General features: G+C 46.5%; 1 protein-coding gene across 1 annotated transcript in view; it reads right to left on the bottom strand.

Annotated features, from left to right (window-relative positions):
* Window positions 1-14,811, bottom strand: part of yjefn3 (YjeF N-terminal domain containing 3) — a 90,512-nt gene that overhangs the window by 13,620 nt on the left and 62,081 nt on the right. Inside the window, exon 2 of the mRNA XM_020497549.2 lies at window positions 3,468-3,576. Within this exon, the coding sequence (XP_020353138.1) occupies window positions 3,468-3,576 (109 nt within the window). The remainder of the gene's footprint in view (window positions 1-3,467; window positions 3,577-14,811) is intronic.

Consider the following 14,811-nt stretch of genomic DNA (forward strand, 5'->3'; position numbering starts at 1 on the left):
AATTGATCAGAAATACAGTGTAGACATTGTGGGGCGGCAGGGTAGCCTAGTGGTTAGAGCGTTGGACTAGTAACCGGAAGGTTGCGAGTTCAAACCCCCAAGCTGACAAGGTAGAAATCTGTCGTTCTGCCCCTGAACAGGCAGTTAACCCACTGTTCCCAGGCCGTCATTGAAAATAAGAATTTGTTCTTAACCGACTTGCCTGGTTAAATAAAGGTAAAATTAAAACTCTTTTTTTTATTTTTTAAATGTCGTAAACTACTATTAGCTGGAACTGGCTGATTTTTAATGGAATATCTACACAGGCATTGTTAGCTAATCCAAGTTTATAATTTTAAAAGTTGAATTAATCATTTGAAAACCCTTTTGCAATTATGTTAGCACAGCTGAAAACTGTTGTACTGATTAAAGAAGCAATAAAATGGGCCTTCTTTAGACTCGTTGAGTATCTGGAGCATGAGTATTTGTGGGTTCGATTACAGGCTCAAAATGGCCAGAAACAAAGAACTTTCTTCTGAAACTCGTCAGTCTATTCTTGTTCTGAGAAATGAAGGCTATTCCATGCGAGAAATTGCCAAGAAACTGAAGATCTCATACAATGCTGTGTACTACTCCCTTCACAGAACAGCACAAACTGTCTCTAACCAGAATAGAAAGAGGAGTGGGAGGTCCCGGTTCACAACTGAGCAAGAGGACAAGTACATTAGAGTGTCTAGTTTGAGAAACAGATACCTCACAAGTCCTCAACTGACAGCTTCATTAAATAGTACCCGCAAAACCCCAGTCTCAACGTCAACAGTGAAGAGGCGACTCCGGGATGCTGGCCTTCTAGGCAGAGTTGCAAAGAAAAAGCCATATCTCAGACTGGCCAATAAAACTAAAAGATTAAGATGGGCAAAAGAACACAGACACTGGACAGAGGAACTCCGCCTGATCATTACACAGGTGCACCTTGTGCCGGGGACAATAAAAGGCCACTCTAAAATGTGCAGTTTTGTCACACAACACAATGTCACAGATGTCTCAAGTTGAGGGAGCGTGCAATTGGCATGCTGACTGCAGGAATATCCACCAGAGCTGTTGCCAGACAATGTAATGTTCATTTCTCTACCATAAGCCACCTCCAACGTTGTCATAGAGAATTTAGCAGTACGTCCAACTGGCGCACAACCGTAGACCATGTGTAATCATGCCAGCCCAAGACCCCCACATCTGGCTTCGTCAACTGTGGGATCGTCTGAGACCAGCCACGCAGACTGCTGATGAAACTGAGGAGTATTTCTGTCTGTAATAAAGCCCTTTGTGGAGGAAAACTCGTTCGGATTGGCTGGACCTGGCTCCCCAGTGGGTGGGCCTATGCTCTCCCAGGCCGGGGGGGTTTTACTTGGCTCATCGAGCTCTAGCGACTCCTTGTGGCGAGCCGGGTGCCTGCAGGCTCACCTCGGTTGTCAGTTGAACGATGTTTCCTCCGACACATTGGTGCGGCTGGCTTCCGGGTTAAGCAGGCCGTCATGTTTTGGAGGATGCATGACTCGACCTTCGCCTCCCGAGCCTGTTGGGGAGTTGCAGCGATGAGATCAAGTCAGAAAATGGGGAGAAAAAGGGGGTAAAATAGGAATAAATAAATAAGAATTATGGGTAAAAATTATAAAGTGTAAGGAAAATACATACACACACAACCCCCACCCACACACCCACACACACACACACATAAATACGGCCACACACTATTAATGAAAGCTGCACAGGATAATGAATATGTTTCACGACGGACATGTTGACATATTAAACACATCCTGAGTAGACAGAACAAGGACCCAGGGACATCACACTCCAGCGTTTACTGCTCCATGGAAGCGGAACATTATTTGTCTCCCCAGGTGTTGAAAGGCTTCCCAACCCAGGCTGAACACATAGCGCCGCTCCACACGCACTCCAGCCCAGATCACAGAGGAACACACCGGAGATGGACCCGTCATGGCCCGTGTGGTTGCTGCCGGGGGGATTGGATGTCTTTGGACGTATGGGGGGGGAGAATTACTTAGATGAATTTTTCACCATCTGGCAACTGCAACGACTGCAGTGAAATCACAAGGCCCTACTACTGCACTTTTCTTCAATAACAGTGATGTCATGCATGTGTGTGCAGAAGCCCCAAGCCGATCCGGGTCGAGCCAGGCGCTGTTTGTCTAGCTACGGTATGTGTGCTGCGGCTGTGTCCGCTCTGGCCATGGACCATTGGCTGCTGGTGATAATGGTGGTAAGGGGATGTGGTTGAGGTAATCAGACTTTCTCTCTCTCTCTCTGAAAGGAAAGTGTCTCATATGTCTGGAATCTCAGGGAACATTTATCACACCACACTGGGTGCCCGTGGAGCAAACGACCGCAGGGTTAAACCAACCAACCGTCTGGTCAAAGGAACCACGTGTGTTCCTGACAGCTCCACAGAGACACACTCCAGACACTGCTGCTACCGCTGACTACAGGCAGTCTGACTTGGAGAACTTACACACACACACACATACACACAAGCTAAAAACAGACACATGATACGTACGCAGACACATACACGTGCTAACACACACACACACACACACACACACACACACACACACACAGAAGGGACTGATAAGGGGCATGTGGACTTGCCAGACTGGCTCCCAGCTGAACAGATCAGTCTCTCATCAGACAATCAGGCCAGATAGAGCCTCTGTTCACTGATGTGCCTCAGGGTTTATGGAGCAGAGACACAGCATTGTTGAGGGGGACAGTTCTCCCACAACTGTAAATAAACACCCACACTCACTGTTTTTTCAAGAATACATGGCCTCCCGGGTGGCACAGTGGTTAAGGGCGCTGTACTGCAGCGGCAGCTGTGCCACCAGAGACTCTGGGTTCACGCCCAGGCTCTGTCGTAACCGACCACGTCCGGGAGGTCCATGGGGCGACACACAATTGGCCTAGCGTCGTCCGGGTTAGGGCGGGCTTGGCCGGTAGGGATATCCTTGTCTCATCGTGTACCAGTGACTCCTGTGGCGGGCCGGGCATAGTGCACGCTAACCAAGGTTGCCAGGTGCACGGTGTTTCCTCCGACACATTGGTGCGGCTGGCTTCCGGGTTGGATGTGCGCTGTGTTAAGAAGCAGTGCGGCTTGGTTGGGTTGTGTATCGGAGGACGCATGACTTTCAACCTTCGTCTCTCCCAAGCCCTACGGGAGTTGTAGTGATGAGACAAGATAGTAGCTACTAACACAATTGGATACCACGAAATTGGAAAGAAAAAAGGGCTAAAATATGTTTTTAAAGAATACAGAGAACAGAACAGTCCCTCTATTCACGGGTTTGAAATACTATTAATACTATTAGGTGGAACAGCATCAGAATCTGGGGAATGAGGGATGGATGGATGAAATGGATGAATGGTCCCAAAAAAGGTGATTCTTGGAGAGAGAATAGGGGGGTACATACCTTGGTGATAGCGATGGCACAGGCGTGCCCCCAGATCTCTATGAGCTGCTGCTGGCCAAACCTGTAGTCCCTCAGCAACTCTGTCTCAATGGCTGCTGTCTCCACTTTACTGTAAGGGGAAACACAACACCGAGCATTAGCATCATCAATCAGATTCAGTCAATCACAATTCCATTATATACTGTACGGCAGCACTGTTTATGCATCTCTCAGCAAACTGGAAATAAACCTCAAAAACACATGTTGCTGTGTTCCGTGTTAGATTAAATGCTTGGTTGGGGATTGTGATTGTCTTTCCGGTACCAAGTTTAAGAAGTAGGTATTTACATGGCTCTGAAAGAGGGTGCTGTCAGGAACAAAATGATTGGCACCCTTGATAAAGATGAGCAAAAACAACTGTATATAATAAATAATACAAATACTGAGTTATAAAATATGCAAATTTTTAACTCATATAAATTGCTCAGAGAAAGAGATTGAAAAAAAGATGAGTAAAGATTATTGGCACCCCTTTTTTTCAGTACTGCAGCACCCTAATCTTGCGAGGCACCCTAACCTTGCGAGGCACCCTAACCTTGCGAGGCACCCTAACCTTGCGAGGCACCCGAACCTTGCGAGGCACCCGAACCTTGCGAGGCACCCGAACCTTGCGAGGCACCCTAACCTTGCGAGGCACCCGAACCTTGCGAGGCACCCGAACCTTGCGAGGCACCCGAACCTTGCGAGGTACCCTAACCTTGCGTTTAATGAGATTACAGAAGACATTTGGAGAGATCTTAGATCATTCCTCCATACAGAATCTGTACAGATCCTTGATATCCTTAGTCTGCGCTTATGGACGGCCCTCTTCAATTCAAACCAAAGGTTTTTAATTGGGGTTCAAGTCCAGAGACTTTTTTTCAATTAACTATTTCTTTGTGGATGTTGATGTGAGCTTGGGGTTGTTGCCTTGCTGGAAGATCCACTTGCGGCCAACTGCCAGCCTCCTGGCAGAGGCAAACAGGTTTTGGCTAAAATGTCATGGTACTTGGTAAAGTTCATGATGCCGCTGACCTTTAACAAGGGTCACAGTACCAGTGGAAGCAAAATAGCCCCATAACATCAAAGATGCACCACCATATTTTACCGTAGGTATGAGATACTTTTCTGCATAGGCTTCTGTTTTTCGACACCAACGCCACCATTGGTGTGTGTGGCCAAAGAGCTCTATTTTCATGTCATCTGACAGTAGCACCACCTGGAGTTTGATAAACGGCATTTACACTTGGATTTGAACCGCTGCATGGTCAATTATGAATTAGGTAGTTGCATGGCTCTGAAACAGGTATATGTAAAAGGCTTAAAGTTGAAAACAGACCGTAAACTGATGTCAATATACTGGGGTGTGCTCCTTAAACCAGAGAGGGAAAGGGAGCATTGAAAACCGATCCTACAGTAGCTACATGGCACCGCGTGTGTGCTTGTGTGCAGTATGTGCCTCATTTATGTGTGTATGTGAATTCTGGATGCATTGTTTCTGTGCTATTTGTCATTCTGTGCATGCTGGCTGTGTGACTAATGCTCCTGTATCAAGCGAGGGAGGTTGGTCTGCCTGCTGGTTTGACCTGTCAGGTTTTAGTCTGACTGTGTGTGTCACAGGTCAGGACAGGTGACAGGGACACTGCTACTGATATGTCCCCTCTCATCCACTACGTGAACAGATCCTATAAGGCAAAAAAAATAAATGGCTTGTGTTGTCTGCACGTGAGCTGCTGTAGGCACACAGAAAGTACAGTATTCCTTATCACACTAGGGACACCTGGTGGAGAGCTGGAGTACTACATCACAACTTTCTCTTGACGACGATGGAGAACATTATAATCGAAGCATATTGTATGATAGCATATCTAAATGGACGTGTTTATAAGGTGTAATAATTGAACACGTTTTATTAGAGAATTGATCGATGCAGTCACAACATTCTAATAACAACAGTCAGTAATGTCGATGTGCTTCTCCACCTGCATTGCTTGCTGTTTGGGGTTTTAGGCTGGGTTTCTGTACAGCACTTTGAGATATCAGCTGATGTACGAAGGGCTATATAAATAAATTTGATTTGATTTGATGTCCTATTTGCACAAATGTTCGCAGATAAAAAATAAATAATGTGTTACCAAGACAACATAGGTCCATTTAGTTTGCATGAGTTCAGCAGAGAAAGGGAGAGAGGAAGAGAAGGAGAGAAATCAATCACATCAATATACTGTGGAAGCAGCGGGATCTAACCATTTCGAACCTCTCCAGCTATAGAGCTATCGGTCAGTTTGTGTGTGTGCGTGTTCGCACGCGGGTGTGTCACTGCTGCTTGCGCATGTGTGTCACGTGTTTGCTTTTAAAGCGGCATTTGTGTTTCCAGCAGGAGTATTTTTGTTTACAGCATAATCTGTGTCAGTTGATGCTTTGCTCTCACACATACAATATAAAGGAGCACAAATCATCTCTTCTTCTCATAACCTTTTTCATCCTCCATTTGTGACTACAGAGACAATCTAAAGCACGTAACAGCATTAGGACTCAATTCAATCCATAGCGTTGAAGATCTGCTTTATAGCGCGATTGACAGTTAATGGCAATGTTGATTGACAATTAATGGCAATGTTCCCACAGTCGCAGAGATTGCATTCAAGGTAAACGCTGCATAGGACGGATCAATTGGAAATGACTTTTAAATGTGAACCGCACTACAATGCAGATGTTCTGTGCTATGGATTGAATCGAGCCCCTTGGCAGCTCAACAATGACCTTAGATACTCAACAATGACTAAGGAGTTTGTCTCTGATTACAATCCTTATTCAGACTTACATCTTATGACGAAACGCTTTAATAGTTATTTCAGGTCCTCAACAGCTGAAAGTCACATGTTGAAAGCATTTCAAATGCTATCACCCTGGCAGACAAACCCCACATTCACATCTCCTAACCAACAAAACATGAAAAAACACCATCCGAAGAAAATAAATAGCCTGCAGGCTAACAACACACAGGCATCATAAACATAACCTTCTTTCATCATAACCAGAACCTTCATTTCACTGTAACTAGTTGAAGGCTTAAAGGTTGGCCCAGCGTTCCCTTCTCTTGTGGCTCTAGGATCACTGTGGTAAAACCCACCTCGTCCAACAGGGCTTTTGGCATTTAGCTCAGCCAATAGAGCATCACAGCTGTCACCCAGGGCTAGCCTGGGGCAGACTGCCTGGCTCACTGACACATGATGGTCTTTTACAAAGGTCACCTTTGTCCACTATGTTGGATGGATGCTCTTATAATAGGACTATAGTACTTTTACAGTAAGCTATGGAGTAGAATTGATCCTTGGTCACTGCCTGTAGGGCTAAATAAAATGTAAAGCTAACCCTTGTCACCTTGGTTAGATGTTGCCCGTAAGCATCAATTTAGGGTCAGCTAACCCTCACCCAATCCTAACCTTAACCATTAGGGTGGGTGGGGGGCATAAAACTGACCTCAGATCTGTGTTAGTCTGGGGAACATCATCCTACCCCACTATTTACATTTCTCTTGGTAGTGAGGAGGTATCACCACTAGGAAGCAGTGTAGAGCATACAGAATGCAAGACCCCTGATCATGGCATCTAGACCAGGCCAAATGGCACCCGTATTGAGTGTGCTGGGTCGACAGAATTCAATATAACTTATTGTATCTCTTTAGCTGGGTCAATCATGAGACAGAACTCCCTGTAGTTCATGTTCCCAGTGAACAGAAAACACACAGTACTGTAGTCCTTCAAAAAGTATGTGAACCCTTCGTAATTACCTGGATTTTGGCATAAATTGGTCATTAAATTTAACCTGATCGTCATTTAAGTCACAACAATAGACAAACAGTCTGTTTAAACTAGTAAAGCACAAACAATTATGCATTTTCATGTCTTGATTGAACACAACGTGTAAACATTCACAGTACAGGGTGGGAAAAGTATGTGAACCCTTGGATTTGATAACTGATTGACCCTCCTTTGGCAGCAATAACCTCAACCAAAGGTTTTCTGTACAACTGTCAGGAGGAATTTTCAACCATTCCGCTTTACAAAACTTTCAGTTCAGCAATATTCTTAGGATGTCTGGTGTGAATCGCTCGAGGTCATGCCACAGCATCTCAATCGGGTTGAGGTCAGGACTCCGAATGGGCCACTCCAGAAGGCGTATTTTCTTCTGTTGTAGTCATTCTGTTGTTGATTTACTTCTGTGTTTTGGGTCGTTGTCCTGTTGCGCTTCAATTGATGGACAGATAGCCTTACATTCTCCTGCAAAATGTCTTAATAAACATGGGAATTCATCCATCGATGATAGCAAGCTATCCAGACCCTGAGGCAGTGCAACAGATGTATAATGTACTCTCCATGCGTTGTGTCTTCTAAAAATAAATCACTTCAGCCAGTGGTCCCAGTTGAGCATTTATTTCTGTTGTTAAATGGGAAACAGCACGTTAGTTGTGCAGGGCTTAACGGTATTGATGGCTGTCGATGGCAAAATCTGTAGCATGAAGACAACTGTGTTAGCAGTGTCTCATGTGACCATTACATCGGTGTATGCTAGCTAACACACTTATTTACAGCAATCATATGCCAAAGCACATCCCAGAAAGCCCCTCAATCCCTAACAGGTACCATATACCCACACATGTATAAATCAGTAACGTACAGCAAACTTGTACACATTGTAAAATAGAAAATAGAAAACAGTAGTCAGAACATGACCTACCCCTTGCATCACATTTTCATACTGGGAAGACCTGACGTTCGCGATCTCCCCCTATCTGCAAGCGGGGCCAATCACAACACACCTTATTGTCATCAGAGTTGAACTAACCAATAAGAATGCTTGAACATTAAATACACATTTCTTTAGAGGCAAGTGGAAACATAACCAACCCTGTTACAGCAGCAAAGCAGCCCCAAACCATGACGCTCCCTCCACCATACTTTACAGTTGGGATGAGGTTTTGATGTTGGTGTGCCCACTTTTTTTCTCCACACATAGTGTTGTGTTCCTTCCAAACAACTCAACTTTAGTTGAATCTGTCCACAGAATATTTTGCCAGAAGCACTGTGGAACATCCAGGTGCTCTTTTGCGAACTTCAGACGTGCAGCAAAGTTTTTTTTTGGACAGCAGTGGCTTCTTCCGTGGTGTCCTCCCATTAATACCACTCTTGTTTAGTGTTTTACATATCGTATCCTTGTCAATAGAGATGTTAGCATGTTCCAAAGATTTTCTGTACCTATTTAGCTGACACTCTGGGATTATTCTTAACCTCATTGAGCATTCTGCGCTGTGCTCTTGCAGTCATCTTTGCAGAACAGCCAGGAGAGTAGCAACAGTGCTGAACTTTCTCCATTCATAGACAATTTGTCTTACCGTGGACTGATGAAAATCAAGGCTTTTAGAGATACTTTTGTAACCCTTTCCAGCTTTATTCAAGTCAACAATTCTTGATCTTCGGTCTTCTCTTTTTTTTCGAGGCATGGTTCACATCAGGCAATGCTTCTTGTGAATAGCAAACTCAAATGTTGCTGTGTTTTTTATAGGACAAGGCAGCTCTAACCAAGATCTTCAATCTTGACTCATTGATTGTACTCCAGGAAAGCTGACTCCTGATAGGCTATTGACTTCTCCAAAAGCTATGGGTACACATACTTTTTCTAACCTACACTGTGAATGTTTAAATTATGTACTCAATATAGACAAGAAAAATAAAATAATTTGTGTGTTATTTGTTTAAGCACACAGTTTTTGTCTTGTTGTGATTTAGATCAAGATCAGATCAAATTTGATGACCAATTTATGCAGAAATCCAGGTAATTCCAAAGGGTTCACATACTTTTTTTTTGCCAGTGTAGCAGCAGCAGAGACAGTAACAAGCTGGAGAGTCCCAGTGTTGCACCCCTCCCTTCCTCCCCTGGAGTCTCCATTAATTTCCCTGTGTGTGTGTTGGCCAAAGTGTCCCCATGGTGTGGCGTTGCTCCACGCCACTCAGGCTTTGGCTCAGGGTGCTCAGCTATGAACAATTGCCTCTTAATGAGCCTGTTTACTTCCACAGCCCCAGCCTGAGGGGAACAGACAGACACACACACACATGTATGCGCCACAAGTACACACCACTTCTCAAACACACACTCACTAGCATTTGTATTATTATGAGCAGAGGGCTGCTTGTAAAACACTTTGCTTCCACGTCACTCCAACAACGACATGTAAACTTACAGTAGGGCCTACACACAAAACGCACACAATTAAGACTGAGTGGACCACATGACTCAACATCACAACACTCCCTCTAATGCAGTGCTTCCCAAAATGTTTGTCATAATTGGGGAACATCCCGTGCAATTCTACACATTTTGCTATGTCTTGTATATTCCTGGATTATCTGAGTTACGCAAACATTACATCAAAATCAATGGGCTAAAATGCCAAGCTAAAAAACATTAGCAGACATGGGCTAGTTGATCAAATGGACAATTCTATAAATGGCTCACTAAGGTCTGCGATGAATGACATGACAAGAGGAAAACTCCTGATGCACTACCCAATTTTCGAAATTACACTTAGTGCATTCTATTATTACAACTTTCAAGAGTAAGTTGAAAGCCCGACTGGGTTAAAATAATATGTTAGCATTTGTTAATCTCCCCTACCTCTCCACTAGGGCTGACCCCAATTAGTCGACTGGTCAATTGTTTGGTCGTTAGGCTGTTGGTCGACCGAGACCGTTTTAAGTCGAGCAGTAACAAATATACACTGCTCAAAAAAATAAAGGGAAAACTTAAACAACACAATGTAACTCCAAGTCAATCACACTTCTGTGAAATCAAACTGTCCACTTATGAAGCAACACTGATTGACAAATTTCACATGCTGTTGTGCAAATGGAATAGACAACAGGTGGAAATTATAGGCAATTAGCAAGACACCCCCAATAAAGGAGTGGTTCTGCAGGTGGTGACCACAGACCACTTCTCAGTTCCTATGCTTCCTGGCTAATGTTTTGGTCACTTTTGAATGCTGGCGGTGCTTTCACTCTAGTGGTAGCATGAGGCGGAGTCTACAACCCACACAAGTGGCTCAGGTAGTGCAGTTCATCCAGGATGGCACATCAATGCGAGCTGTGGCAAGAAGGTTTGCTGTGTCTGTCAGCGTAGTGTCCAGAGCATGGAGGCGCTACCAGGAGACAGGCCAGTACATCAGGAGATGTGGAGGAGGCCATAGGAGGGCAACAACCCAGCAGCAGGACCGCTACCTCCGCCTTTGTGCAAGGAGGAGCAGGAGGAGCACTGCCAGAGCCTTGCAAAATGACCTCCAGCAGGCCATAAATGTGCATGTGTCGGCTCAAACGGTCAGAAACAGACTCCATGAGGGTGGTATGAGGGCCCAACGTCCACAGGTGGGGGTTGTGCTTACAGCCCAACACGGTGCAGGACGTTTGGCATTTGCCAGAGAACACCAAGATTGGCAAATTCGCCACTGGAGCCCTGTGCTCTTCACAGATGAAAGCAGGTTCACACTGAGCACATGTGACAGACATGACAGAGTCTGGAGACGCCGTGGAGAACGTTCTGCTGCCTGCAACATCCTCCAGCATGACCGGTTTGGCGGTGGGTCAGTCATGGTGTGGGGTGGCATTTCTTTGGGGGGCCGCACTGCCGTCCATGTGCTTGCCAGAGGTAGCCTGACAGCCATTAGGTACCTAGATGAGATCCTCAGACCCCTTGTGAGACCATATGCTGGTGCGGTTGGCCCTGGGTTCCTCCTAATGCAAGACAATGCTAGACCTCATGTGGCTGGAGTGTGTCAGCAGTTCCTGCAAGAGGAAAGCATTGATGCTATGGACTGGCCACCCGTTCCCCAGACCACATCTGGGACATCATGTCTCACTCCATCCACCAACGCCACGTTGCACCAGACTGTCCAGGAGTTGGCGGATGCTTTAGTCCAGGTCTGGGAGGAGATCCCTCAGGAGACCATCCGCCACCTCATCAGGAGCACGCCCAGGCGTTGTAGGGAGGTCATACAGTCACGTGGAGGCCACACACACTACTGAGCATCATTTTGACTAGTTTTCAGGACATTACATCAAAGTTTGATCAGCCTGTAGTGTGGTTTTCCACTTTAATTTTGAGTGTGACTCCAAATCCAGACCTCCATGGGTTGATAAATTTGATTTCCATTGATAATTTTTGTGTGATTTTGTTGTCAGCACATTCAACTATGTAAAGAAAAAAGTATTTCATAAGAGTATTTCATTCATTCAGATCTAGGATGTGTTATTTTAGTGTTCCCTTTATTTTTTTGAGCAGTGTAGTTTGTTTTTGACAAAAATTAAAAGTGGTCAGTTTGTCACTTTCACGAGGTTTGAGCAATAACATGTTCAACTACTTAAGACATTGACTCTAATCTAGGTTGTGCCTTTAGATTTCCAGAAAATTATAAACTAAGGAATAATTGTAAAAATTCTCTCATCGACCCTATCTGGTCAGCGGAGTCTGCTTCGGAAGCGTTCTCGGAATATCGCGATGTTGGGCCACTGGGTTTAGAAAGTTTGTACTATTAAACCTGGTGTCCCTCCTCTCTGTTCCTTCTTTCTGTTCCTCTTCTCTGTCCTCTTCTCTTAACCTCCACTGCTCTCTTTTCTGTCCTGATCTGACCCAACACATCAGAGAATAGCCACATCACTTGTGGTAAAAGAGAAACAAGTTCAAATGGAGGAGCGTGTGGTGGACACAGTATGGAGGAGCGTGTGGTGGACACAGTATGTGGAGTTTTCCGGTAACCCCCCCATTTCTCTTTCTCTCGCTCTCTGACTGTTCTCTCTCTCTCGCTCGCTCAGACTGCTCTCTCTCTCTCACTCAGACTGTTCTCTCTCTCTCTCGCTCAGACTGTTCTCTCTCTCTCTCGCTCAGACTGTTCTCTCTCTCTCTCGCTCAGACTGTCTCCTCTCTCTCACTCAAACTGTTCTCTCTCTCTCTCTGACTGTTCTCTCTCTCTCAGACTGTTCTCTCTCTCTCTCTCGCTCAGACTGTTCTCTCTCTCTCTCGCTCAGACTGTTCTCTCTCCTCTCTCGCTCAGACTGTTCTCTCTCTCTCTCGCTCAGACTGTTCTCTCTCTCTCGCTCAGACTGTTCTCTCTCTCGCTCAGACTGTTCTCTCTCTCTCTCTGACTGTTCTCTCTCTCTCTCTCTGACTGTTCTCTCTCTCTCTCTCTGGCTGTTTCTCCCTCTCTCTGACTGTTCTCCCTCCCTCTGACTGTTCTCCCTCCCTCTGACTGTTCTCCCTCCCTCTGACTGTTCTCCCTCCCTCTACTGTTCTCCCTCCCTCTGACTGTTCTCCCTCCCTCCTGACTGTTCTCCCTCCCTCTGACTGTTTCTCCCTCCCTCTGACTGTTCTCCCTCCCTCTGACTGTTCTCCCTCCCTCTGACTGTTCTCCCTCCCTCTGACTGTTCTCCCTCCCTCTGACTGTTCTCCCTCCCTCTGACTGTTCTCCCTCCCTCTGACTGTTCTCCTCCCTCTGACTGTTCTTCCCTCCCTCTGACTGTTTCTTCCCTCCTCTGACTGTTTCTCCTCCCTCTGACTGTTCTCCCCTCCCTCTGACTGTTCTCCCCCCTCTGACTTTCTCCCTCCCTCTGACTGTTCTTCCCTCCCTCCCTCTGACTGTTCTCCCTCCCTCCCCTCTGACTGTTCTCCTCCCTCCCTCTGACTGTTTCTCCCTCCCTCCCTCTGACTGTTCTCCCTCCCTCCCTCTGACTGTTCTCCCTCCCTCCCTCTGACTTTCTCCCTCCCTCTGACTGTTCTCCCTCCCTCTGACTGTTCTCCCTCCTCTGACTGTTTCTCCCTCCCTCTGACTGTTCTCCCTCCCTCTGACTGTTCTCCTCCCTCTGACTGTTCTCCCTCCCTCTGACTGTTTCTCCCCTCCCTCTGACTGTTCTCCCTCCCTCTGACTGTTCTCCCTCCCTCTCTCCTCTTGCTCAGACTGTTCTCTCTCTCTCGCTCAGACTGTTCTCTCTCTCTCGCTCAGACTGTTCTCTCTCTCCTCGCTCAGACTGTTCTCTCTCTCTCGCTCAGACTGTTCTCTCTCTCTCTCGCTCAGACTGTTTCTCTCTCTCTCTCTCGCTCAGACTGTTCTCTCTCTCTCTCTCGCTCAGACTGTTCTCTCTCTCTCTCTCGCTCAGACTGTTCTCTCTCTCTCCTCTCGCTCAGACTGTTCTCGTCTCTCTCTCCTCTGACTGTTCTCTCTCTCTCTCTCTGACTGTTCTCTCCCTCGCTCAACTGTTCTCTCTCTCCGTCGCTCAGACTGTCTCTCTCTCTCTTCTCGCTCAGACTGTTCTCTTCTCTCTCTCTCTCTCTCTTGCTCAGACTGTTCTCTCTCTCCTCTCGTCAACGGTTCTCTATCTCTCTCTCAGACTGTTCGCTCTCTCTCTCTCTCGCTCAGACTGTTCTCTATCTCTCTCTCTCATCGCTCAGACTGTTCTCTCTCTCTCGCTCAGACTGTTCTCTATCTCTCTCTCAGACTGTTCTCTATCTCTCTCTCCAGACTGTTCTCTCTCTCTCTCTCTCAGACTGTTCTCTATCTCTCTCTCTCTCGCTCAGACTGTTCTCTCTCTCTCGCTCAGACTGTTCTCCCTCTGACTGTTCTCCTTCTCTCTGGCTGTTCTCCCTCTCTCTGGCTGTTCTCCCTCCCTCTGACTGTTCTCCCTCCCTCTGACTGTTCTCCCTCCCTCTGACTGTTCTCCCTCCCTCTGACTGTTCTCCCTCCCTCTGACTGTTCTCCCTCCCTCTGACTGTTCTCCCTCCCTCTGACTGTTCTCCCTCCCTCTGACTGTTCTCCTCCCTCTGACTGTTCTCCCTCCCTCTGACTGTTCTCCCTCCCTCTGACTGTTCTCCCTCCCTCTGACTGTTCTCCCTCCCTCTGACTGTTCTCCCTCCCTCTCTCTCTTGCTCAGACTGTTCTCTCTCTCTCGCTCAGACTGTTTCTAATTCTCTCGCTCAGACTGTTCTCCTCCTTCCTCCGCGCTCAGACTGTTCTCTCTCTCTCTCTCGCTCAGACTGTTCTCTCTCTCTCTCGCTCAGGACTGTTCTCTCTCTCCGCTCAGACGGTTCTCTCTCTCTCTCTCGCTCAGAAATGTTCCCTCTCTCTCGTCGCTCAGACTGTTCTCTCTCTCTCCTCGCTCAGGACTGTTCTCTTCTCTCCTCGCTCAGACTGTTCTTCTCTCTCGCCTTCCAGACTGTTCTCTGCTCTCTCCTCTCCTCCGCTCAGACTGTTCTCCTCTCTCTCCTCGCTCAAGACTGTTCTCTC

Source organism: Oncorhynchus kisutch, linkage group LG13, assembly GCF_002021735.2.
Source record: "Oncorhynchus kisutch isolate 150728-3 linkage group LG13, Okis_V2, whole genome shotgun sequence".
Lineage (NCBI taxonomy): Eukaryota > Metazoa > Chordata > Actinopteri > Salmoniformes > Salmonidae > Oncorhynchus > Oncorhynchus kisutch.